At 41.8% G+C, this 27,109-nt stretch overlaps 1 protein-coding gene across 2 annotated transcripts in view; it reads left to right on the top strand.

Annotated features, from left to right (window-relative positions):
* sh3yl1 (SH3 and SYLF domain containing 1) overlaps positions 1 to 27,109 on the top strand; it is a 154,727-nt gene that overhangs the window by 83,045 nt on the left and 44,573 nt on the right. For both annotated transcript variants that reach the window (XM_080192065.1, XM_080192064.1), the window contains exons 6-9: positions 8,840 to 8,968; positions 15,851 to 16,013; positions 19,591 to 19,660; positions 24,936 to 24,986. In XM_080192065.1, coding sequence (XP_080048191.1) covers positions 8,840 to 8,968; positions 15,851 to 16,013; positions 19,591 to 19,660; positions 24,936 to 24,986 — 413 coding nt within the window. The remainder of the gene's footprint in view (positions 1 to 8,839; positions 8,969 to 15,850; positions 16,014 to 19,590; positions 19,661 to 24,935; positions 24,987 to 27,109) is intronic.

Genomic DNA, 27,109 nt, shown 5'->3' with positions numbered 1-27,109 from the left:
CTGGGGGGGGGGGTTAATAGTGTGGACAGCATTAGTTGGGTCAGGTCCTGGGTGGGGTACAGTTCTGGGGTTGAGTGGGGAATCATGAGAGGGGTTCTCTGTATGTGTGATGGGGGGGTGGTGAGTACATTTTGTGCTGACCCATAAGTTAGACTAGGATTTTTCTGTCTACCATGTCCTGGGTAACTATTCAGGTATGTCCCACAGAACCGCCTGAAGCCTCAGACTTCAGCTCAGAGTCAGAGATATTTGCATAAGGTCCTGCGAACCAGAAGAATTGCCCATCAGAATCTAAAGCTCCCTGAGCACTTAGCACAAACATGTGCATGTCAGAACTCCCATGGGGTCCTGATGCACATAACGAGTCACATCTCTCTTCTCCAACAATCTGGAGTCTGCAAAGTCTGGGCCAATAATTTTAAAGGGGAAGGAACATCTGAGGTGAATACTTCCTGTTCAAATGAGCTTGTCTTTAAAGATAGAAAACACCATTGATCCTTCCTTCAGTTCTTGAAAACTTTAGCTCCATCTCCAACCTCCCTTTCCTCGCTAAAGTGCTTGAACATGCCTGTTTTTCCCTGAATTCCATGTTTAAATTCCTCTAATCAGGTTTCCACCCACTGAGTAGTACTGAAGTATGCTCTCACCATTGTCATCGATCATATCCTGTGGGAAACTGTTCCCCCTTCAATCTGTGTACAGCCTTTAACATGGTTGATCACATCATGCTCTTTCAATACCTGTCCACTATCATCAAATGGGCAGAACTACATTCACTTTGTTTCATTCCTCTTATTCCAGCTTTAACCAAAGAATCATCTGACCTGGGTTCTCTTCCTGGACCTGCATTGTTATCTTTGGTATTTTCCAAGGCCCCCTGCTATTTCTCACTTGTATGCTGTTCCTTAGCAACATCATCCAAAATTACAACATCAGAATTCCACACGTATGCTGATAATACCTAGCTCTCTGACTCGCCACCATTTCTTCAAACACCTCCACAATGTCTTTAAATGCTCAGATTGCATCAATATAAAAGCCAAATGTTGTGAATGCTGGAAATTTGAAAAAAAACCGATTGTTAGACATACTCAGCCAGTCTGGCAGCATCTGCAGAGAGAGAAATGGAATTAATGTTTCATGTTGGTGATTTTTCATGAGAAAAGGAAGAAATCAAGAGATGTATCAGGTTTTAAACATGTACAGAGGGGGTGGGTTGGGGGAAGTGGGGGTTTGGCAGCAGTAAATATTCAGTCCTGTGGGAATGAAATAGAGTCTTTACTGGAAACAGAGTGGGAGGAAGTATAGTCACTATAAGCTAGAAGAACAGTGGCTCATCATTTGATTAAATGCTTTACAACTTTCTACAGTCACCATAAGTTCAACAAATTCAGATCATTATCTCTGTCCCAAGTTTTGTTCACACAATTGTTATTTGAGATGATTCTTCTATAATCATTTACAAAAGACACATCTTTTGTTTCTTTACTTGTCTCGTGGCCATCTCCTTTTACCTTGACTATCATCTCTGTTTTATTAGAACCTAAACTAGACTGTTCCCTGGTTGGTTCCATAACTTTTTACTCCAACAAATCATTCCTCTCAATTATATGTTTGCCAATTTGATTTGCCCAGTCTATATGATGATAGAAGTCCCCCCAGAATTATTGCATTATCTTCTTTCTTAAACAGTACACTGCTCGACCAGACAGATACTGCTGGGAATCTGATTACTACTCACCCAATGTTTTCTGTCTATTGTCATTCATTATTTCCACCTGGGATTCTCCCCACCCATGCCCACTGCTTTCCATTTGCTCTGTCTATTTGAAACGTCAAATACCCTGAGGATTGAATTCCCAACTTTGATCATCATTCAACCGTGTCTCCGTAAGGGCTATTATGTCAAACTCATTTAATTATATTTATATCATTAGTTCATCTAGTTCATAATTGTTATGAATTATTTGTGCATTCAGATAAAAGTGTCTCTTTAACCTTGGTCGCTGATACATCATTAAATACAATGTCCCATCCTGCCACACTCTGCATAACTTTACACAAAAAGCTACACAGCTTTACAGCCTTGACTTTCCTCTTTAGGTTTATAGATTTCCCCTCACCTACCTGACCACCACCTCCACACCCTCTCCCCACCCCCTCACCCCTCTGCAAAGCCAGGTCTACAATCTTAGTTATTTAATTTGATAGAACATCATTCCTAGCCCCAGTTTAAGTGGAGCCCTTCTCAAGTGAACAATCTCGCTTTCTTCAGTGCCAATTTTTCATAAATCAAAACTGCTTTCTCACACGCCATTCTTTGAGGCAGACATTCAACACTCTGATATGTTTGGCCCTATGCCACTGTATGCGTATATCAGGTAGCAATCTGTAAATTATTAGCTTCTCAATTCTCCTTGTTAATTTGAAGGTTAGTTCCTCAAGCTCCCTCCATTCCTTGTCATAACCAACTTGTTGGTTTCCATCTGGATTATGAAAACTAAATTATCCTCCCTCCCTGATGAAATGTATCCCAGGATGTTGTGAGAGGCTAGGGAGGAAATTGTGGGCCCCCTAGCAGAGATATTTGAATCATTGACAGCACACTTAGTTGCCTGAAGATGGGAGAGTAGCAAATGTGTGCCTTTGTTTAGGAGGGGCTGCTGGGAAAAGCCTGGGAACGACAGACCAGTGAGCCTAACATCTGTTAGGCCCTAAGACAGACCCTTGTGGGACACCACTATCACATCCTGCCAATTTGAGTACCTACCTATTATCCCTACTTTCTGATAGCTGCCACTCAACCAATTTTCCAGCCATGTCAGTAATTTGCCCTCAATTCCAATGGCTTTTACCTTAGTCAACAATCTCTTATGTTAAACTTTATCAAATGCGTTTTAGAAGTACATATAAATAACAACCATAGACATTCCCCTGACCACTACCTTAGTTAGCTCTTTAAAAATTCAATGAGGTTTGTTCAGCATGACCTGCCTGTTGTGACTCTATGCTAGTTCTTCTGATTAACTGAAAATTTTTTGAGGTGTTCAGTTGCCTTGATTATAGACTCCAGTAATTTCCCTACCACCGATGTTAGGCTAACTGGTCTGTAATTCTCCTTTCACTCTTATTAAAAAGTGAAGAAACAGGAGAATGAAAGATAATGAATATGCTTCACAGACTTCAAATTATGTCTTTTTTCAACTGTCTGAGCATCAGCTGAGTGCAGCGCAAGAAGAAAAACCCAGTGGTTAAGATCACATAGCTGTTTCAGAACACAGTCCATTTTCTACGCTCTACCCAGGTATAGTTTGTGCCCAAAGTGGTAAAGATCCATATCTTGGCTTGGGTAGCTAGAGACATTCTATTTTTCAGCATCCATGCAACTTCAAAGGAAGTGATTTGCTTTTCCATTCGTTAAATGTATGGGTTGGAATTTTCCAGCCATTCACGCCCTGCTGCTCCCGCAAGGAGGATGGAACATTTGGCACTCAGCCAAATCTCCATTAACTGCAGCGGGACTGGAGAAGTTATACTTTGATCCCTATACTCAACTGACTTACAGAGACATTTTCACGGTTCCTCAGGATTTTTAAAATCCATCGATTGTGTACAGCATTGTATTCAGTAAGGCATACATGGAAAACCTTCACTATGCTTAATTTTGAAGGAACAAAAGTCCAAGAATTATATTGTCTCGAATGTATGGGGAAAATTTTCATTGCATTGTCTGCTGCAACATTGCTTTCAATGCAAGTTTGTGACTTTTCACCTTTACTTTTGATTAAAGCTAATTGCATGCCAACTTGCATCTTCCTCGTGATTTTAGCAGAGAACCAAAATCACTTCATAGTGGCTTCAGCTAGGAGTAAACTCAGTGGAATGAATACAAGCATCGTCAAACAGAGGTTTCCAAGAGACGCCTGAAGGAGAGAGAGAGAAAATACAAAACTAACATGGTTCAATCACTGAGTTAAAATGTTGGAGATGTCAAGAATTTCAGATTCAAGACAATAAGGAAGCTTGTTGCAAATGGGATTGGAGAAGGTTTCTTAAACAAAAGCAAAGCTGCAGCGATGTGAATAAGGATTTTAAGTATTCTGGAGTTTGAGAAGCAAATGGAAGTTCTCGAGTCCAGTGGTAATATGGGAGCAAAGCTTGTTGGATGTGCAGTTGGTAATGCTTTGGACAACTTGCTGTGTATAAGGGGTAGAAAACAGGAGAGCTTTCAAGGAAGGTAGAAGTGATGAAAGCCTGTCTTGGATGGAAGAGTTTCATTTTAATTCATTTATGGGATGTGGGCGTCACTGGCTAAACCAATGCCCATCCCTAATTGCCCTTGAAAAGGTGGGGGTGAGTCATCCTGAACCTTTGAAGTCCATGTACTGTGGGTACCCCCACAGTGCTGTTAGGGAGGGTGTTCCAGAGCTTTGACTCAGCGATAGTGAAATAACAGCGATATATTTCCAAGTCAGGATGGTGAGTGACTTGGAAGGGAAATTCCAGGTATTCCCAGGTACCTGCTACCCTTGTAGGGGATTTTCACAGTAACTGCATTGCAGTGTTAATGTAAGCCTTCTTGTGACACTAATAAATAAACTTTTCTCCTAGATGGTAGCAGTTGTGGGTTTGAAAAGCTGCTGACTAAGGAGCCTTAGTGTTTCCCAGGTGGAATTAGGCATGGTGGGAGCTGCAACATAGGGTTTGAATCACAACTCTGATGTCCAGAGCATCATGATTTTGCAGTGTCTGGTTCAGTTCAAGCAGAAAAAAAGGATTGCCATACACCTTTTTTGGCAGAAACTGCAAAGGATAACTTTCATCTTGGTTATCTTTAGTTGATGAAAGTTCTTATTGATCCATGAGGTGATGTCAAATGAGCAGTTTGATAGTGGTAATGTAGTCATAAATGATAGCATTGAAAGTATATCAATTTATAGTGTTAGCGCCCTACACCAGAACCCCAAGATATGTTATGAAGCCAGAACTGACTGCAAAAATGTTTTTGTTCTGGCATAAATGTGAGGAAAGGATAATTTCACTGACAAATTAGGGATCTTTTATCAAAAGAAGCTTTATTCATAACTAACAAAATGAAACAGTTTAACTCTTAACTGTTGAACAATCTTTAAACGTGAAAAGAAACAACTCTGATTTCTAACGTCACCATTTCAGTTCCAAATAGGTAACGTTCTTCCTACAGACTTAAAATCCACTTTAAATACAGTTAGCAAACCCAGGCATACTTGCTATAAATTAGCAAAAAAAGTCTTGAAGTTTTCAGCGAGAGAGAGAGAGCAAACTTCTGTCTTTAAACAGCTCCAGCCAGCAACTGAACACAAAGCTGCTTCCCTGCTACAAAACTAGCTCCTCCCATCAATCGCATGATTATATGACCCTGTAATCGGGATAATTTCCTTGAACAGTGTGTGTTGGAGCCGACGAGGGAGCGAGCTATCTTGGATCTGGTGCTATGTAATGAGGCGGGTAGAATTAGGGACCTTGCGGTGAAGGATCCTCTTGGAGAGAGTGATCATTGCATGGTGGAGTTTCTGTTGCAGATGGAGGAGGAGAAAGTGGGTTCCCGGACACGCGTCCTTTGTTTGAATAGAGGGGAGTATGGTAGGATGAGAGAAGAATTGGCGAATGTGGACTGGGGGAGCGCGTTGGAAGGTAGGTCTGCTGAGGAGCAGTGGAGGATCTTTAAGGAGATCTTTCTTGGTGCTCAGCAGAAATTTATTCCGATGGTCAAAAAGGACAGTAGGAGGAGAGGTAATAAGCCGTGGATAACAAAGGAGGTGAAGGAAAGTGTTAAATTAAAAGCGGAGGAATTTAGAGTAGCTAAGAGCAGTGGGCGAGAAGAGGATTGGGAAAGGTTTAAATGTCAACAAAGATTGACAAAGAAGTTGATAAAGGAGGGTAGGAGAAGCTATGAAGCTGGGCTAGCGCTTAATATAAAAAAGGATAGCAAGAGTTTTTATAAATATATAAAAAGGAAGAGGCTGGCTAGGGTGAACGTTGGTCCTTTAGAGGATGAGAAAGGGGAGCTAGTGGTAGGGGATGGGGATATGGCTAAGGTATTGAATAACTTTTTTGTTTCTGTCTTCACGGAGGAGGACGTGAATAATTTGCCGGGTGTTAGCGATGGAAAGGTGGTAGGACTGGAGGGTCTTAATGACATTACTGTTACTAGAGAGGTGGTGCTCGACAGACTGGAGGGGCTGATTGTGGACAAGTCCCCAGGACCGGATGGAATGCATCCGAGGGTTCTGAAAGAAATGGCGGAGGTTATAGTGGATGCCTTGGTGGTTATTTTCCAGACGTCGCTGGATTCCGGGGAAGTGCCAGAAGATTGGAAAACGGCTAATGTTACGCCGTTGTTTAAGAAGGGTGCCAGGCAAAAGGCGGGGAATTATAGGCCGGTTAGTTTAACGTCTGTGGTAGGTAAAATGTTGGAATCCGTCATTAAGGAGGAAATTGCGAGGCATCTTGAAGGGAATTGCTTGATAGGGCAGACGCAACACGGTTTCATTAAAGGGAAGTCGTGTCTGACAAATTTACTGGAGTTCTATGAGGATGTGTCTAGGGCAGTGGATAGAGGAGAGCCGGTGGATGTGGTCTTTCTGGATTTTCAGAAGGCGTTTGACAAGGTACCTCACAAGAGGTTATTGCAGAAGGTCAGGGGACATGGAGTTGGGGGTAGGGTGTTAGCGTGGATAGAGGATTGGTTGTCAAATAGGAGGCAGAGAGTGGGGGTCAATGGGTGCTATTCGGATTGGCGGTTGGTGACTAGTGGGGTGCCCCAGGGGTCGGTGCTGGGGCCTCAGCTATTTACCATTTATATAGATGATCTGGAGGAGGGAACCGAGTGCAGGGTGTCGAAATTTGCTGATGACACCAAGATTGGGGGAAAGGCATATTGTGCGGAGGGTGTGGAAAGTCTGCAGAAGGATCTAGATAGGCTGGGCGAATGGGCCAGGAAATGGCAAATGGAATTTAATGTTGGCAAGTGTGAGGTGGTCCACTTTGGTAGGAAGAATGGTAGGAAGGACTATTACTTACGGGGCGAAAAACTGCAGCAGGCGACGGTGCAGAGGGACCTCGGGGTCCTTGTGCATGAGTCGCAAAAACCCAGCTTGCAGGTGCAGCAGGTGGTCAGGAAGGCGAATGGGATGCTGGCCTTCATAGCGAGGGGGATTGAATATAAAAGTAGGGAGGTCTTGCTGCAGCTGTATAGGGCATTGGTGAGGCCGCAGCTGGAGTACTGTGTGCAGTTTTGGGCGCCGCACCTGCGCAAGGATATTTTGGCCCTGGAGGGAGTGCAGAGGAGGTTTACTAGGCTGATACCGGAGTTGAGGGGATTGAGCTATGAGGAGAGGCTGAATAAACTAGGCTTGTACTCGTTAGAGTTTAGAAGAATGAGGGGAGATCTCATTGAGACGTATAAGATGATGAATGGGATGGATAGGATAGAGGTGGAGAGACTCTTCCCGCTCAAAAAAGACAGTAGGACTAGGGGGCACAGCCTCAAGATAAAGGGGAGGCGGTTTAGAACGGAGTTGAGGAGAAACTTCTTCACTCAAAGGGTGGTGAATCTCTGGAATTCTCTGCCCGTTGAAGTGGTGGAGGCTGCCTCGCTAAATATTTTTAAGAAGCAGGTTGATGGGTTCTTGATAAGAGAGGGGATTAAGGGTTATGGGGAGAGGGCGGGAAAGTGGAACTGAGCCACGACAGATCAGCCATGATCTTATTGAATGGCGGGGCAGGCTCGAAGGGCTAGATGGCCTACTCCTGCTCCTATTTCTTATGTTCTTATGTTCTTATTCCTAATTCACCTTCCATTCTTTTGATCAAAAAAAACCAGGGAACCTTTCAATTCATAAACAATAGTCCATTTAACCCTCTTCTAAATGTACACTACATGGCTAAAATGAGTAATCATCCTGCTTTCCAGTATCTGAATTGCATGTGTTGCCAGACGCATTAACTGCCTGTAAAAAAAAACACTGAATCTTAAATCAGTGTTCCTTAACAAAAAGTATATGCTTAGCACAGTATCATTACCATTACATTAAATCAGTGCAGTGATCTACCATGCTTACAAAATTCATGAAGTTCTTATGCGACGTTATCATTACTTCAATCCTATTAAAGGGAAAAAGTACATATAACCCATAATTATTTATCCTGTAAAATTGTTTCATTTTGTAATGAACTTGCATTTGTTTCGTGATTTTCAAGACCTCAGTGTATCGAAGTGCTACATAGTCATAAGTTACTTTTGAAACGTAATCACTATTCATAGAATCCTTACAAAAGTAGGCCATTTGGTCCATTGAGCCTGCAACAACAACAATCCCACCCAGGCTGTATCCCTGTAACTCCGCATATTTACCTTGCTAATCCCCCTGACAATAAGGGACAATTTAGCATGGCCAGTCAACCTAATCCACATATCCTTGGAGTGTCATGTCAAGAAACATAATAGCTAAATTTTACACTGCAAGAGTTCTCAAAGCAACATGATAACGATCATATCATCTGTTTTAGTCATGTTTGACCTGGTGCCATGGAATCTTTTATATCTGCACGAGAGGGCAGTTGGTCTCAGTTCAACAACCTCTAAAAGATAGTACTCCTAACAACCCAGCAATATTGTACTGATAATAAGCTCGAATGTCTGAGTGGAATTTGGAATAGGTTGACTTAGAAGCAATAGTGAGCCAAGGCTGATGCCATTATGACTGAACACAGTGAAATAGTACCTTTCCTTTGCAATTTTCAATTGTCTTTATTGTGTGGTTTATAAACGTCTTGTAAAATGTGCATTGTTTTCCAGAAACTTGGAGGGAGATGTTGCTGTCAGAAGTTCAGCTGCAGTGTACACCTACTGCAAATCACGTGGCTTGTTTGCTGGAATATCATTAGAAGGATCTTGCTTGATTGAAAGAAAAGAGACCAATCGCAAGTAAGTTTCAGTTTGTCCAAAGAAATTGCTCTTTGTTCAAAGTATTGTATTAATTATGTACAACATATTGTACAAAAATCCAATGACACATTTATGTTGGCATGCTGTACCACAGAGTCATGGAGTGCAGGTTCTGACCTTGCAACTTATCACATGATGAGTAAGCAGTTCCAGAAGGAGATATAAGAGAGACACCAAGTGGTGACTAAAGCATATTACAGTTAAAGTTTGGCTGTCCTAAGTGTAAAATCCACAAGTTAACTGTTAATATATCTTCAAAGAATCATAGTGCAGAAGGAGGCCATTCAGTCCATTGAGTCTGCTCTGACTCTCTGAAAGAGTATCTTACCCAAGCCGTCTCCCCTGGTCTACCGCCGTAACCTCACACATCTACCATGGCTAATTATTCTGATGTACACATCTCAAGACATTATGGAGCAATTTGGCATTGCCAATCCACCTAATCTGCAGGTCTTTGAACTGTGGGAGGAAACCAAAGAACCCAGAGGAAACCCACATGGAAATGCCACACAGTCACCCAACACTGGAATTTAACCCGGGTTCCTGGCATTGTGAGGCAGCAGTGCCACCGTGCTGCCTTTGTATGTTCTTGTGATATAGCTTGTATATTCTTTATGTTTTGAATATTGTTATCTGACACTGTCTATCTACAGGTAAAACCTTTATTTTGCGTTTGTTCTTAATTGTAATCAATTTTACAATACTAATCAACAGAACAATATGTTTATATTGAATTAAAATTTGACTTGGCACCTGAATATTTGTCAGCATTGTTGATGTTAACAAAGAAACCTAGAATACAGGCTTGCAAAATAGAGGACTGATTTTAAAGATCCAGTTTGAAATGTGTTTTGAAAGGCCACAAGTTCACTTTTCTGTTGCATCAACTATATCCTATTGTGATGTTATTATACCTTTAACAGATGTATTTTGTCATGTTTCTGTGCTGAATGTGTTTACTAGTCCCTTCCATTTTATCAGAGTTATTTTGTCTGGATTCAGAAGCATTGTTTGTTACTGCAGCAACATAACTAAACTAATGCAGCATTTTGTTGTTTTGTGTTTTCCCCAGGATATTGCAGAGTAGTGTTTGATTAGGTTGATTGACAGACAAGGCCATATGAATGGGTACAGCTAGGCTAAAGGCAAACTGTGCGGAGGGTGTGGAGAGTCTACAGAAGGATCTAGATAGGCTGGGCGAATGGGCCAGGAAATGGCAAATGGAATTTAATGTTGGCAAGTGCGAGGTGGTCCACTTTGGTAGGAATAATGGTAGAAAGGACTATTACTTACGTGGCGAAAAACTGCAGCAGGCGACGGTGCAGAGGGACCTTGGGGTCCTTGTGCATGAGTCGCAAAAACCCAGCTTGCAGGTGCAGCAGGTGGTCAGGAAGGCGAATGGGATGCTGGCCTTCATAGCGAGGGGGATTGAATATAAAAGTAGGGTGGTCTTGCTGCGGCTGTATAGGGCATTGGTGAGGCTGCAGCTGGGGTACTGTGTGCAGTTTTGGGCGCCGTACTTACGCAAGGATATTTTGGCCTTGGAGGGAGTGCAGAGGAGGTTTACTAGGTTGATGCTGGAGTTGAGGGGTTGAGCTATGAGGAGAGGCTGAATAAACTCGGCTTGTACTCGTTAGAGTTTAGAAGAATGAGGGGAGATCTCATTGAGACGTATAAGATGATGAATGGGATGGATAGGATAGAGGTGGAGAGACTCTTCCCGCTCAGAAAGGATAATAGGACTAGAGGGCACAGCCTCAAGATAAAGGGGTGGCGGTTTAGAACGGAGTTGAGGAGGAACTTCTTCACTCAAAAGGTGGTGAATCTCTGGAATTCTCTGCCCGTTGAAGTGGTGGAGGCTACCTCGCTAAATATTTTTAAGAAGCGGGTTGATGGGTTTTTGATGAGAGAGGGGATTAAGGGTTATGGGGAGAGGGCGGGAATGTGGAACTGAGCCACGACAGATCAGCCATGATCTTATTGAATGGCGGGGCAGGCTCGAAGGGCTAGATGGCCTACTCCTGCTCCTATTTCTTATGTTCTTACGTTCTCTTAGAGGTTGCTTTCTCTGACTCTGTCTAAAGTGGAAACTAATCTGCTAAGAAATGAGCTCTCTCTTCTGAGATTTTACTGTTTTGGGTGGAGCTTTCTCTGGAAGTTACTGCAATGGGAGATACTGCTAAATTGGAACAATAGAGATAGCTAACTGTTAAGAATATTATTTTGTCCTGATGGAGTATTTTAATTGATAAGAGTTATGCTAAATCTTTTTGTTATTCTAATTGTGTTCTTAAATAAAGTTTGTTTTGATAAGAGCTTCCTAGTGGGTCACTTGAATCAAACCTGGAGTGAAACACCTTATGTTCACCCTAATGCCAAAATCAAATGCAAATGTTAGCGTCTAGCTTAACTTCATAAGATATCTTGGAGTTTCTGATCTGGTCCTTAACATTAATATCTAATAGCATAACTGAATATCCTTGTGTAATAAAGTTTCAAAACCTACCATTCATGACCCCATGAATCATAATGCAGTCAAGCTTCCTCTTGTTGCCTCTAGTTACGTTTGTTTAATTCAAGCAGAATTAGTGCAAAATATAGAAGAAGTTTAAGCCCGAACGAGTTTTTCCCAAAACCATTTACATGGTGTGCTCACAATCTTTTATTCACGCAACATTTAATTTGCCTGGATCAGACACGATCCACACAACTGGCCAAGTCCTCAGCTCGAAATTGCATGATACTGCTGATTGCCTTGATTCTACATGGTTCTTCAAATTGTGCTCATTTTCATAGGGGACAGGCCCTGTGGATACTTTTTAAATGTTTATTTCTATCAAAATATTTAATATGCTAAGGAACTGATTGTATACACCAGTCGAATAGCTAAATCAATGGTGGACAACCTGGGGACTCGGGCCACATGTGGCCCATCATAGTTCTAAGTGCGATCCATGAGACATTTTGTTGACTGTCCATGTGCAGGGTTGCCACATTTTGCCTGCGTAGTTTTTTTTTCCTACTGATGTAACTGAAGTGATACGCATGTAAAGCAAGGGAGCATGAAGTGAGGTGCATGCTAATTGCACACAATGTTGACTGAGAGCACCATGCCTAATCATCTGTACCTAATCATACAGTCTTTACTTATTTTACTTTTACCATTTGAAGCTGTGAAAATTCTATTAAATTGAATTATTAAGCATTTTCTTTAACTCATTGTGAAATATTTGGCATGTATAAAATATATTTAATCCTATTCATGGGGCCAAGGTTAGTGAAGAAACCTGATTTCAATCTTGCAGCCAACTGAGATGGAGGGCCACTCATGTGGAACAATCACAAGTCTAGGATGCTCATCATTGGACTAAATGGTTCAGTATGTCTTTTTTCACTGATTTAGATGAGGTTACTTTCAGTTAGAGAACTAGATGCTCTTATTAAAAATGTTTATCTTTTTGGTGATTAACCAATTTCAGATGCATTTTTAAAATAACTGCAGGAACTACCTTTTTTTTCATTTCTTTAGGGATGTGGGCATCACTGGCAAGGCCAGCATTTATTGCTCATGTTTGGTTGCCCTTGAGAAAGTGATGGTGAACCACCTTCTTGAATCACAGTAGTCTGTTTGGTTAAGATACTCTCACAGTATAGAGTTCCAGGACTTTAATACAGCTCTGAAGGAATCACATTATATTTCCAAGTCAGGCTGATGTCCTTTTAGGTGAGACAGGTTGCAGGATAAGGAGGTGCTGATGAAGTAGCCATGGTGAATTGCTGGGCATCTTGATGGTGGCCCACGCTACACCTGTGGTTAAGAGAGTGAATGCTTAAAATGATCAGTGGGGTGCCAGTCAAGTATGTTTCTTTATCCGGGATGGCGTTGAGCTTCCTGAGTCTTTTTGGAGCTGTACACATCCAGACAAGGGGAGAAGATCCCATCATACTCCTGACTTGTATACTGTAGATGGTCGACAAGTTTTGAGAAATCGGGATGAGTTACTCTTAGCTCCTAACCTGCTCTCCTAGCCAGAGTATTTATGTGGCTAGTCTTGGCATGTTGAGGATGTTGATTCTGGGGGTTCAGTGAAAGGTTGGTTTGGAATGTCTTAGAATCATAGAATTCCCTATAGAGCAGAAGGAGGCCATTCATCCTATCAAGCCTGCACCGACAACAGTCCCACCTGGGCCTATCCCCATAATCCCCTGTAATTACCCTGCTAGCCCCCTGATGCTAAGGAACAATTTAGCAAATCAACATAATCTGCACATCTTTGGATTATGGGAGGAAACTAGAGTGCGTGGAGGAAACCCATGCTGAAATGGGAGAATGTGCAAACTCCACACAGGCAGTGACCCAAAGTCAGAATTGAATCTGGGTCCCTGGTGCTGTGAAGCAGCAGTGCTAACCACTGTGCCACCATCACAGGGTTGCACTTAGAATCCCTCTTGTTGGCAGTTATGTGGCATGAATACTTACCGTTTAAGAGGCCAAGCTTGATTGCTGTCAGGTCTTAAGGCATGTATTATTAGCTTAGGAGTTGCAAATGGTACAGAACACTGACACAGAACAATGGTGAACATCCCCACTTCAAATCTTATGACAGAAGGATGGTCATTGATAAAGCAGTTGAGTGTGTTTGTGCCATAGGATGTGGCACTGAGGAATTCCTGCAACAATGTCCTGGAGCTCCGATGATTGACCTCCAACAATTGCAACCTTCCTCCTGTTTACTAGCTATAATTTCAACCATTGGAGAGTTTCCCCTCTGATTCCCATTAACTTCAATTTTACTTCAGGTTCTTTGACGTTACACGGTCAATTGTTGCATAATGTTGAGGGATATCACTCTCACCTCACCCTAAGAATTCAGCTCTTTTGTTTGAACCAAGGCTGCAATGAAATGTGCGGTTGAGTAGCCCTAGCAGAATTCAAACTGAGTATCACTCAGTAGATGACAAATAAGGGTTACTTGCAAGTCCTGTCAGACACTTGCCGCCACTTTGCTGATTATTGAGATGAGACACGTGTACCAGTAAATGGCCAGCTTGGAATTGTCCTGCTTTTAGAGGACAGTACGTACCTGGACAGCCCTGCACGTGCTCAGTTAGTTGCCAATTTTGGCTTGTCTTGCCTCGTATTGCAGCCAGGATGTAATCAGATCCATGACCTTTGCTGCATCTATTGTGCTCAGCCATTTCTTTGTTTGGAATTGATCAGATTTATAGAAAACTAGCATTATTATAGGGGGAACATCAGGAAGAGGTCGAGATTGTTCTACTTGGAAAATCTGGTTAAAGATGGTTGAAAACACTTCAGCCGTGACATTTATACTGATCTGCAGGCTCCTGCCATTTTTGAGGATGGAGATGTTTATGAGGCCTTCTCCTCCCATTAGTTTGGTTGTCCATCGCTGTTCATAACTAGATATCTTGGTACTGCAGATTTTTAATCTAATCGTAGGTTTGCATGTTGCTTTTCCTGTTAAGCATGCAATTAGTCCTGAGTTGTAGTTTCACCAGTTTGCCATCTCGTTTTTTGATACTTCTGGTAAAGTTTGTGGCACGCTTTTAATTCCTTATTGAATCAGATTTGGTACTCTGGCTTGATGATGATTGTGGAGACAAATATATCCTGAACTATGAAATTACAGAATGCAGTGGCATACAATTCTGAACGGCCCACACTGCCTCATGGGTGTCCAGCTTACAGCTACGAGATTTGTTTTGAATCAACCTCATTTAGCGTGGTGCTAGTGCCCCACAGCATGGAGGAGAGTGTCAAGATGGACATTTCAGTGGTCACTCTTAGCAGTAGTGTAACGAACAGATGATTGCATGATGAGTAGATTGCCAAGGATGAGGTCAGAAGTAGGTTTTTATGTAATCTTGGTTATCCTACCACTGCAGAAGGCCCAATCTGGTGACTATGCCCTCTAGTGCCCTGTCAGTAGTGCTGCTGCTGAATCACTTTGGGGATGGACATTGAGGTCACCTACAAAGAGAATGTTTCAATTCCTTGGTACCCTCAGTGCTTCCTTCCTGATGGTCAATAAGAAAGGACTCTAATTCATCAACTGCCGAAGGTTGTAGGATGGCAATCAGCTGGAGAAATCCTTGACCATGTTTGAGCTGATGCTGTGATGTTTCGTAGATTTGTGACCAATGTTAAGGAGACACTCCATTCCATCCGCATAGCATGGTACCACCACCTCTGGTGGATCTGTCCTGCTGGTGGGTCACCCCATTTTGGGTGTAATTTCCTGAATTATGGCAAAAGCAGAGATTTTCCCCTGTGTATTGACTCTTTTTTAGCTTTACTCCTCAGAGACATTTCAGTCTTTTTATTTTGTCATTATGCTGTACAGTTCACAGGTAACTCAGTCGACTTGTTATTTCTGCGCGTACGGAATATTCAAGTTTACAATGCAAAACAGGATTGTGGGCATCTTTCTTAATGTATGACTGCATACTGTGTATGAAATCACATTTCACTCTTTGTTTTTCTAAATCTTTCTGCATAAATGTATATATGTTTGAAAATGAAACATTTAAAAATGTATGGGAAAAGGATAAGTGAAAAGTGGGAAGTTCTTTCACAAGACTGCTGAACAAGCGTTGGGCTGAACCACTTCCTTTGATATTGCACATTTCTTTGATTCAATGTAGACTTCCTTGACTAAAGTAACGTCGATGTGAGATGGCTTTTAGCCCTATATGTAATAATATGTTTATAATGTACTGTTTGGATTTTTGATTATTTTGTCATATGAAATAATTTCATGTTTGTGCAACAGTGTGTACTGCAGAATATTCTACGTATCTGAAAAATATTTGTCTGTGAAAATATTCTTAAAATAGGTTTTACTGCCAGGACATCCGAGCATGTTCAATTTTGTATGGAGATGTCGAGCCTCCATCTGTCGCCCAGGAACTGTATGAAATACTGGACACTTTCACTGAGCAATATCAAAGGGAAGAACAGCGTGGAAATAAGAGAAAAGTAGCAAAATTGCAAACAAAGGTTTGTGACCTGTTTTGTTACGTACAAAATAGGAGTCTTTTTTTTCATTCAGCCAACCTGAAACACATTTTTCAGTCCGATTTCTCTACTGGTGTCAAAGTAAAGATTCCACTTGAACTGACTGCATTGTACCTTGGATTTATTGGATTGTGTCCAACTGTCCTTGGAAACTTTTTAAAGGGGGACATTTTAAGAACTGTATTTTAGACTGCTTCCTCATTAATACGTGAGCAATAAATGCCAGAATGTTTAAAACAGAAATTGTTGCAATAAGTAACAGGATCATTTTACTTAATCCAAATCCTGAACAATTAAAATGTTGCCTATCTGCCTTTAAGCTATCCTAAGGATAACTAACTCAAAGTATGTTGAAAGAACCTTTCTCTTTGTGTCATTTACCTTAACTCACACATCAGCCTTGGATCAGTTGGTAGTATTTATTCTCTGTCTGAATCAGAAGGGCATATGTTCAAGCCAAATGCATAATCTAGGCTGATGCAAGTGTTTAGAGTGATATGAAAAAAACCATAAAAGGTCAGTTTTCACTATTAGTACCTGGGCCAAAGGCAGAAAGGAAAAGCTGAATTGTATGCTCCTAACAGAACCCATTGGACTTTCATTCTATTAGTTTCAATGGAAGGCAGATCTGAATTGTTATGAAAGCAGTGTTTGAATCTGCCAACCGATCATCCTTTGAGTGCTTTGTCCAGGTAGTCAAGGTGAAAGTCTAGTCTATATTTCCAGCACTATAATTGAGCTCAATGCAGCCACTTGTCTAACGTGCAAGATAAGAGTCCAGAGAAATATTTCCAAACCTAGTAATACTTGAGAAATGAACTCAAAGAAAGTTGTAAAAGTAATTAAATAACTCCAATACTTAAGAATGTTTTGAATTTGTTTTTAGTAGTTGAGCAGTAAGGTATAAGAAAAGGAAGTAGTTACAGTTGTGCAGAGCTCATCGCATGTCCTCAGGATTTCGCAAAGGAAACAGATTAGTCTTAAACTGTGGTTGCTTTATTTGAGGGAAACTTGGCAGTCAATTTGTTTGAAGTCCCATTAAAAAATCAAATGAGATAAGAGTTCATCTTTTTGATGATGTTGGCTGAAGGACCAGTCTCACTGAGTCTCCACATCAACTTATATGCTGTTCATTCAAAAGTGCCAAGACTTATTTTATGTCCAACTGAATAGTCAGGCAAAGCCTTCATTTAACTTCTTAGGACATCCCAACAATGCAAACTCCCTCAGGATTTCACTGAAATACCACTTTAGAATATATGCTGAAGTACAGAAATGGGGAATGAATCTGCAAACTTCTGTTTGGGAGGCTGCAGTTTTGCCACATAAGCCAAACTGACCCAACGTTCAACAGTTTACCCAGTTTACTTGTCCTAATTGTCATCTTTGCACCATGGACATCAAGTCTCTGCACTAAGTTGAGGGCTTGCTATTTCTACTACTTTTGATGGAGGGCAAACCAGAGCCCTTCAACCACCACCGCCTGCCCTCTGGCTGAACCTCTTCTCACATGGAACAGTTTCTCCTTTGACTCCATTCACTTCTTCCAAATAAAAGGTATATGTGTCCGAGCTATGCCTGCTGTTTTGTCGGGTGCATGGAACATTGTTTGTTCCAGTCCTACTCAGGCCTCCTATCTTACCTGTTCTTTCTGGTAAATTGACTACATTTATACCTTTTCCAACTTTCACTCTAAACTTAATGTCAACAGCTTTGCTTCCAATTTTCACCCTTTCCTCAATTTCATGTGGTCCGTCTGGTACCACACTCAGTCTAATATTGCCTTGATGTCTGACCTGTGGAATTCGGCTTTCATGGTTGAATCAATCATTATGCCAATCCTCAGTATAGTATCTGATCAGAGCCCTAACTGAGCACTGGTGAGGAGGTTATTAATGAATAAGTGCCATTGTTGATGACAACTTTCATCACTATGCTGTTACTTTTAATTAAGAAATGATTAATAATCAAAACAAAAGTAGAAACTTTAATTATATGCCTCTTCCATCTGGCTCAGGAGATACCAGAAGGCTGAGGGGACAGCAATTGGCCAGATTTGATTTTTGTGGATGAATATGCCCGGGAATATTCTACTTTGACAGCTAGTTTTGAAGCACAAGCCAATTTCCCTTGGTTGAGGAGTTTAGACGATTATCTAGTTTTAGTTCATTGTCTAAAACTTAGAGCCTGAATGAGAGTTAGAAAAGGTATGAATGTAGTCATCAATTTACCAGAAAGAACAGAAAAGATAGGAGACCTGAGTAGGACTGAACAAAAAGTGTTCCACACATCCCACAAAAAAATAGGTATGGCTAGGACACATATGCAGAATAATACCTTTTTATTTGGAGGAAATGAGTGGAGTTAAAGGAGAATCTGTTCCAGGAGTGAACGTAGGAAATACTTTACACATAAAAGGCGACAGAAGTTTAGAATTCCCTTCCACAAATGATAATTGATGCTCAATCATTTATTAATTTTAAATCTAAGCTTGATAGATTTTTGTTATCCAAAGTGTCAAAGGATATGGAAAAAGGACAGGTTCTAGAGTTAACGTATAGATCAACCATGATCTCACTGGTCAAACAGGCTCAAAAGTCTAACTGGCCTGTTGTCATTGTGAATATCTAGTTCATGGCTCATGTTAATAATTCAGAGGTAATGTTTAATTCTGGGAAGATAATTGTTGTGAAGGTAAGGTAATTAAAATACTGATCCTTAGTGATTGTGCCAGAACATCTTGACAAAAAGGCAGTTCAAAAGGTTACCTATGTTTTTTGAAAAGAGTCAGAATAGAAGAGATATGGTTTGGAAGGGGGAGGATTCTCCCAGCTTGCTGAGCTGCTTTTGTATTGCAGCGGGCTGGAAGACACAAGTGGAGACCATTTCGCAAGGCCAGATTTCTGGCGCCATCAGCTCTGTGCCAAAAATCGACGCAGAGCAACATAATGTATGCAAATTCTAATTTAAATATACTTTAAATAATATTAGCAGGCCTGGGACTGAAATCCCAGGGCTGGGGGGTGTGGTGAAGGAGGAGGGGGGGGGATGCGGGCTGGTGGAATAGGAAGTAAACCTGAGTATATAATGAATATAGTTGCAAATCATATTGTTAAGTTGAATATGCTTGCTTTGTTTAATTCTTTTATATTGAATAAAGTTTATTTTTTTTTAAAATGCAAACGTTTGTAGTGTAGTTCTGTTCGTTAAAACAGGGTTCTTGGATATCTTTTTAAATATTGACATTCCATAACTGGATCATAACATTGTTCCTGTATACTACTGTAGTTGGGGCTCTTAACCTTCGCTATGTTCAATGTGCTCAGCCATTTCTTGCTACTTTATGGAATGAATTGAATTAGCTAAGTTTGGTGTATGTGATATTGTGGACTTGAGAAATAGACTGAGATAGATCATCCAATTGGCAATGGAAGCTGAAGATAGGGATAAAGCATTTATAACTATCTTTAATCCTCACATGCTGGGCTCCACAATTACTGAAGAAGTGAAATTACAATGTATGTTCTGATTAAACCTATTGTTTTCTTCAATTCTGCAGACCAAAGAATCACAAAGATCTCCAACCAGACCACAGCCTACACTGCAATGTATGAATGGAGGATTCGGAGGTATCTCTAATAGTATCATTATAATGTGTTGTATTTGGACTTGCCTTTTGTGTGTGTTTGATCCCAGTCATACGTGTTTCCATATAGACCATTATTTGAGTTCAAATCATAACCGACGCTCCCCAGTGTGATGCTGCATTGTGGCAAATGCAGTCCTGTAGTTGAGATGTTAAACTGAGGTCCTATCTGACTTAACTCTGGGAGTATTGATGATTTTTATCTCAAAACTTGAAGTAGTACAGGGTGTTCCGAAGTCCTGGCAACATTCCTGCTTCAGTCAATATCACTGAAAAACTGATGACCTGCTCTTTAATTTTATGATTTTGTGGGCCACAGCACCAAATTGCTGCTTTTGCCTCTGCAACAGCAGTCATTACATTTAAAAAGGAATTTTGTGTTAAATGCTTCAACTTGTTTTGAGGTGATAAGTTTCTACAGAGATGTAGATATGAAAATGATTGGAGCTCCCAACATAGTCAATATTGGCTGAAATAATTCTGTTCTGAAAGGATGAAACTTAACCCGCATGAGCATGTTTAATATGTAACAATTATCACCTCTAATTGAGTTATTCAAAATATGATGATGGAACTTAAGTTAATACAAACATACGAATAAATAATGGATTATTCTATCTCGGGTGATGTTATTACAATACTGCTGAAAAGTGAGATGTGTTGTGGAAGCTTTTCATCTTGCACTATTCAGGACAAATGCAGGAATGCCAATTTGGAAATGATCACAGCAATTTTATACTACAGGAGAAAAGGTCGCTAGTTAATTGCAAATGGAAAACAACAAGCCTCCCAGGAATTTTTTTTAAGGGATGCAAGGCTTGAGCATATTGCTTTTTCTGGTATTGGATAGGTTCCTGCTTATGAATGGATGTTGCTTCTAGCAAGAATGAATAAACTATGTAATGAGCTTAACTGTTTATCTTAAACTTTCTATTAGTGTAGCTATCAGCACACCCAGGATTGTTGCTGCCCAATCATGGAATCATTTCTAACAGTACACATTTTGTTTTTGGTTTTGTAAATGTGGGCTGGTTGAGTACAGTCTGTACCCTACCTATTTTGGACTGGTGGCAGCTAGTTCAAAATAGGCAGAGTACAGTCTGTACTCTGTGTATAATATCTAAAATATAATATACAAAATACCACTCACACAGCAAGCCATGATCTGATCAGGAGAGCTCATGTTTGCTTTGAAGTGCTCTATTTCTGTGTCAAGCTTGCAAAATGACTGGGTGTGATGTCAGATGCAGATCGTACTCTACCTGCCTGAGTTTGCAATACCAAAACAAATCATTTACTGTTGCATATGATTTCATCATGTGGAGCATTTGTTGAAAAATTGTGAGTGTAGTAATAGCTGCACTCCCAACCAGTTTAAGATTATCAGTTCAGCTTATAACATGGCTCATTTACACTTGTTAGAAGTGACATACGTTTGTTAGCAGGCACCCATTCTCTGCAACCAAAATGAATATGTTCCCCAAAGTCTAGCGAGCCAAAGGTTACCCATTGCTTTCTCTATGGCAACGCCATTTCCAATCTGATTTGATTTGCCAATCAATTGGCACCTTTTTTTCCTGTCGTTCAAGTTGTTGTACTTGTTTGAAATTTGGCATTTGAGCATTTCTGATGAGTGCAATGCATCTCTCTTTTCAGCAATATGCAAGTGCTTTGCAGCTAAGCAACAACTTACAACAATTTGTGTACCACAATGTATCTGCTCCCCCCCAGTTAATTCTTTTAAATTATTGGGTCAGGGATCTGGCCATTGCTGGCAGAATCAGCCAGCATTTCTTGCTCATCCTGAATTGTTCTTTAACTGAATGGTTTGCTAGGCCATTTCAGAGTTAATCACATTGCTGAGGGTCTGGGGTTGCATGTAGCCAGACCAGATAAGGATAGCTGATTTCCTTCCCTAATGGAAGTTAACAAATCAAATAGGTTTTCAATGACTATCGATAATGGTTTTATGGTTGTCATTAGACTTTTAATCCCAGATTCAAATTTCATCGTCAGCCATGGTTGGTTTCAAATCCAGGTCCCAGAGCAAATGTAAATACTTCAACTAACAGTTTCAAGATCACTTTTAATCATTATTTTCATTTGTGGTATCTTGAAATATCACAAATGGGGATAGTTTAGATAGAATACAGGATGCTTGATGAACAATAAAGTTTGCTCTATTTTGCTACCAAAGGATGCTAATTTATAATTCTGCAGTACTCCAAATGTGGGACTATACCTCAAAATGCTTTATGTTAAAGAATGCAAAACATTGGATGTTAAGCAGACGAGGCCAGTTAAGAATGAAGAGTGATTGGGAAATGAAAGGCAAAACAGAAATGTTATAAAGCAGAAGAACGTGTAAAAAAACTGAACAGAATATGATGCAGCACAGAAGGAGGCCATTCAACCTTTCAAGTTTGGGCCAGCTCGTAGTCAAGCTATCAAATTAATTCTCTTAAATGCTTCTCCCCATAGCCCTGTAAAATTTTTCTCCTTCAAGTTTATATCCAATTCCCTTTTCAAGTTATCATCAAATCTATTTCCACCACCCTTTCAAATAGTGCATTCCAGATCAAATCAACATGCTGGCTGGGATTCTCCACTTCAAGTAGTACAATGGGCCAGAAGACACTAGTATAGGGCCTTTAACGAGATTCGTGAAACTCCAAAGCGTTTTTTCTGTGAAATCAGCTCCGCAGCACAAATCAATATGATTAGTGAGCCCCGGGACAGTAGTCTTCAGAACTGCTAATGTCTTCCACCTTGCTGGGGGAGGTTCCCACCAGCAAGGTTTACAAATGCCCCCCGCCCTCCCCCACCGTAATAGGAAACATGCCCTCATCCCGCTATTGGGGACAGAGGCCACTGAAGACCCCCCCCCCCCCCCCCCCCCCCCCGCCGGTAGGTCAGGGGCAGGGCAGGGTGCCCCTTGGCAGTATCAGACTGGCACCTTGGTCCTGCCCACTGGGCACCAGGCAGTGCCAAGGGGACAGGGTCAGAGAAGTGTGGGGACCACTGGTGGGAGAGAGGGGGTGACGAGGCCTGTTGGGGGACAATCGATGGTGGGGGAAGGAACCCACTGCCACTCTGCAAATACGATCGGTGGGAGAGGGAGTGAGGTGGCGATCAGGGCTGGTCATCGGGGAGGCAATTGGGGCTGGTCATTGGGGGAAGTTGGGTGGGGTGATTGGGGCGGGGTAGGGGATAATCTGGGCCAGTCCTGGAGGGTCCAGTAAGTCAGCAACCGGGAGGCTGGCAGTGGGGATAAATTCGCCCCACTGCCACTTAGTTTTGTTTTGAGGGAATCCCAGCTGCTGTGTTTAAAAAAAAACTGATTCTTTTAACAATCCCCATAAATCTGTGTTCTCTGGTTACTCGCCTTTCTGCCTTTGGAAAAGGCTTCTCCTTTTTTTATTCGATCAAACGCTTCATGATTCTGAATCCCTCTATTAAATCTCCTCTTAGCCTTTTGCTTTATGGAGAACAATTCTCCATTTTTGTTTGCTGACTACGTGGGCAAGCCACTGTTACCCTTATTTGTCCAACAAAGGCAGCCATAGTTACAATTTGTTGCAGCTTCCAACATTGCTACGGAAGTGAAACCATATCAGAAGAGTAGGGATTGCACTGTCGGAAAGGTGGAGCTGCACCAGTTTACAACAGTGCTGGAACTGGATCAGATTAAGATTAAGGGTGGCACAGTGGTTAGCACTGCTGCCTCACAGCACTAAGGATCTAGGTTCAATTCCAGTCTTGGGTCATTATCTGTGTGGAGTTTGCACATTCTCCTTGTGTCTGCATGGGTTTCCTTCGGGTGCACCGGTTTCCTCCCACCGTCCAAAGATGTACGGATTAGGTTGATTGGCCATGCTAAATTGATCCTAGTGTCAGGGGATTAACAGGGTAAATATGGGAAGAGGGCCTGGGTGGGATTGTGGTCGATGCAGATTCAATGGGCTGAATGGCCTCCTTCTGCACTGTAGGGATTCTAGAGGTGCTACGTAAATGTTGTTGGTTACGTTTTTTGTGTCTCATGTTTGGAGACCAGGTTTGGAGCTGCTGTGTTGGGCCCAATACACCTGGCCCCACTGCAATGTGCACTTCTGTTTGCTACTCTGTTACTCCAGGACATGACACCAGACTTGTGCTGACGGTTTCTACTGGAAGGTGGTGTTGGCATGGTATGGTTGGCCAGGGTTGTGACGTTATAGTTTGTTGGAGAGTCTATCGTGGCTGTGGAATGGTGAGACCCATGACCTAGAGGAGGCTCTTAATCTCTGCCTGGACATAGGACACACCCCAGCTCACCAGCTCTAGAAATCCTGATAAGTGAAAGTGATGGTATTTTGAGTGGCTTCTGGAGAATGTGGCTGTCTCTAGGCCAAGGATTGGTGGGATTGTAGTGGCTAAATGAGGGACCATCAATAATGGGGAAGTGAAAAACGACAACAAGCTTGGCGTCAGAGGGGTGGAGGGAACATGCGGAAGTTTGAAAATTAGGCCAAAAGTTCATGTCCAGTCCCTTGTGATTTTGTAGTGTCCAAGCCAAGCGAGAGAGTGAAAAGCACAGTAAGCAGTCTGGCTCCTCGGATCACCATGTCTCGTCTCTTCCCCTGTATAATACAACCTCTTTCAAAAAAGATGAGTAGCAACTTGCATGTGAACACCGCCACCTGGACGTGCCCCTCCAAGTCACACACCATACTGACTTGGAAATATATCGTCATTCCTTCCTCTTTCTGGGTCAAAATCCTGGAGCTCCCTCTCTACCGGTACTGTGGATATGCCCATACCTCCAGGACTATAGCGGTTAAAGAAGACAGCTTGCCACTACCTTCTCAAAGGCAACTAGAGAGAGGCCATAAATTCTGGCCTCGCCAGCATAATCCACATCCCATTGAAAAAGCTTTGAGCTCTCACAGGTCTACTCATTCTAAGCAGATGGCTGATCAGCCAGTTCCCACAACAAATAGCAGCAGCAGGAAAATCCTGAGATTTCAGATTTCTCTTGCAGGATCATGAGTGATACTAAATTTGGCTGAGAAATTGTGACACTCTCAATCAGTTTGTGAGTGTTGGCATGTCTGTACATGGGTGCTGAGGGTGGAGCCTGTATAAATGTGTTTTGGTAGCAAGGGTGGCATCAACCGAACAAATAATGCTACACCAGATAGGCTCAAATATTATTATAATGGTTGGAACTGGTATATCCAATGATGAATCTTGACTGGCTATTTTCCTTCATAATTCAGAACAGAATCCCACCAGCAAACTCTACCCGGAACTGCCCAGATACGAGAGTGGTAAGTTAAATATTTTGGAAATTAAATTTTGATGCTAAAGATGTAGATAACTCTTGTGCACTGTATGTCATGCAGAAATTGTGAAATCAAGCTTTGTTCTGACACAATATCTTAACATCAAAGAAAGAAAAGTACAGCACAGGAACAGGCCCTTTGGCCCTCCAAGCCTGTGCCAATCATGATGCCTGCCTAAACTAAAACCATATGCACCTAGTCTCCCAAAGGTACGCTGCTCAGGTCTTTTTAACTGGAACTTTTTATTCACAGTAAGTATTTGGACATTTGGAACTCCAAATGAGAAAGAGCTTCTGCCCTCTTCAAGATCTGGCTTATTTCTCAGTCATGCGATCCGACACCATTATTATATCAGCATCATACATGCTTCTAATGTTAAACCTTTAGAGTAACTGCCTCAAAATGGAGGCAGTAGGCACTGATATACTGAAAGTGGCCACGAAAATTGGCGGCACGGTGGCCCTGCAGTGCCAGAAACCCAGGTTCAATTCCGGCCTTGAGTGACCGTGCAGAGTCAGCATATTCTCCCTTTGTCCGTGTGGCTTACCTCTGAGTGCTCCGGTTTCTTCCCACAGTTCAAAGATGTGCAGGTTAGGTCGATGGGCCATGCTAAATTGCCCCTTAGTGTCCCAAGATTTGTAGGTTTGGGGGATTAGCTGGGTAAATAGGTGCGGTTATGGGGATAGAGTTTTAGTAGCGTGCTTTAGCAAAGAGTCAGTGCAGACCTAATGGGCCGAATCTCTCCTCATAGCTAAGACCCACCGTACCAGGCAACATCCTGGTAAACCTTCTCTGCACTCTCTCCAAAGTCTCCACGTCTTTCTGGTAGTGCGGCGACCAGTACTGGATGCAGTAATCCAAATGTGGCCTAACCAATGTTCCATACAGCTGTAACATCAGACGCCAGTTTTTATACTCTACACTACGTCAACCTGCATTTAACATGAAAGTGTCCCGAGGCATGTCAGAGTCATTGAGACAAAAAAGAATCAAAGGAGGAGATATGGGGTAAGGCAAATTGGTGAAGAGGTGGGTTTGAAGGAGAATCTTAATGGAGGTGGATTAATTTGTTAGCCAGTGAGAACTGGTGAAGTGCAAATGGGACTTGATGCAAAATAGGAATTGGGCATCAGAGTTTTGGACAATCTGGATTTTGTGTGGGGGCCATTTGGTCAGATGGCAACAACAAGGTAAAGTTCAGCCTCAAATCTTTGAAAGATGCATGATAGGAGAAGATTAGAATAATCCTGAAATGGCAAACATGTTGATGCAAGTTTTCACAGAAAGGAGGCTGCACCAAGGGCTGAGTTTGGAGTGAAAGTAGGTTTTGTGATGGGAGAGGATTTGGAGTTGGAAATTCAGTTGTGGGTCAAATAGGACACCAAGGTTGTGACCAATCTGGTTCAACCTCAGCAAATGATGGGGGAAGGAAATGCGATTGATGCTGAGGGGACTGATTTTAGGTTGGTGACTGCAAACAACAGTCTGAGTTATTTCAGTGTTTAACTGGAGGATTTGGCAGCCCATCCAGGAATAGATATCATAAAGGCAATCAATAAAGGCAGACAGTGGAGAAAAATGGCAGCAGTGACATACAGTGCTACAGCTGATACCGTGGTTATAAATATGACCCTATGTCAGATAATGTTGCCAAGGAGCAGATGAGAAAGAGGAAGAAGTGAGGATTTGATCCTATTGAGATCTACAACTGTAGAATATTGAAGATGCATTATATTGTTAGTGTTAGAGTCAAAGTCACACAGTACAGAAAAGGCCTTCAAGCCCATCGAGTCTGGACCAACAAACCTCTGCTATATCTAAACTAATCCCACTTGCCCCATTGCCTTGAATGTTATGACATTTCAAGTGCTCATTCACATACTTTTTAAAGTTTGAGGTTTCCCACCTCTCTTACCCTCTCAGACAGTGCATTCCAGACTCCTATCACCTCCTGTTTTTCTGGGTGAAAAATAATTTCGTCAAATCCCCTATAAACCTCTTGCCTCTCACCTTAAAATTATGCCCGCTCGTTATTGATCCTTCAAATTAGGGAACAGCTGCTTCCTATCCACCTTGTCCATACCCTCATAATCTTGAGCACCTCAGTC

The sequence above is a fragment of the Carcharhinus amblyrhynchos genome, chromosome 7 (genome assembly GCF_965287045.1).
Source record: "Carcharhinus amblyrhynchos chromosome 7, sCarAmb.v2.hapA, whole genome shotgun sequence".
NCBI lineage: Eukaryota > Metazoa > Chordata > Chondrichthyes > Carcharhiniformes > Carcharhinidae > Carcharhinus > Carcharhinus amblyrhynchos.
Note: the sequence above shows the minus strand (reverse complement) of the source record. Positions and strands in the feature narration are given on the sequence as shown.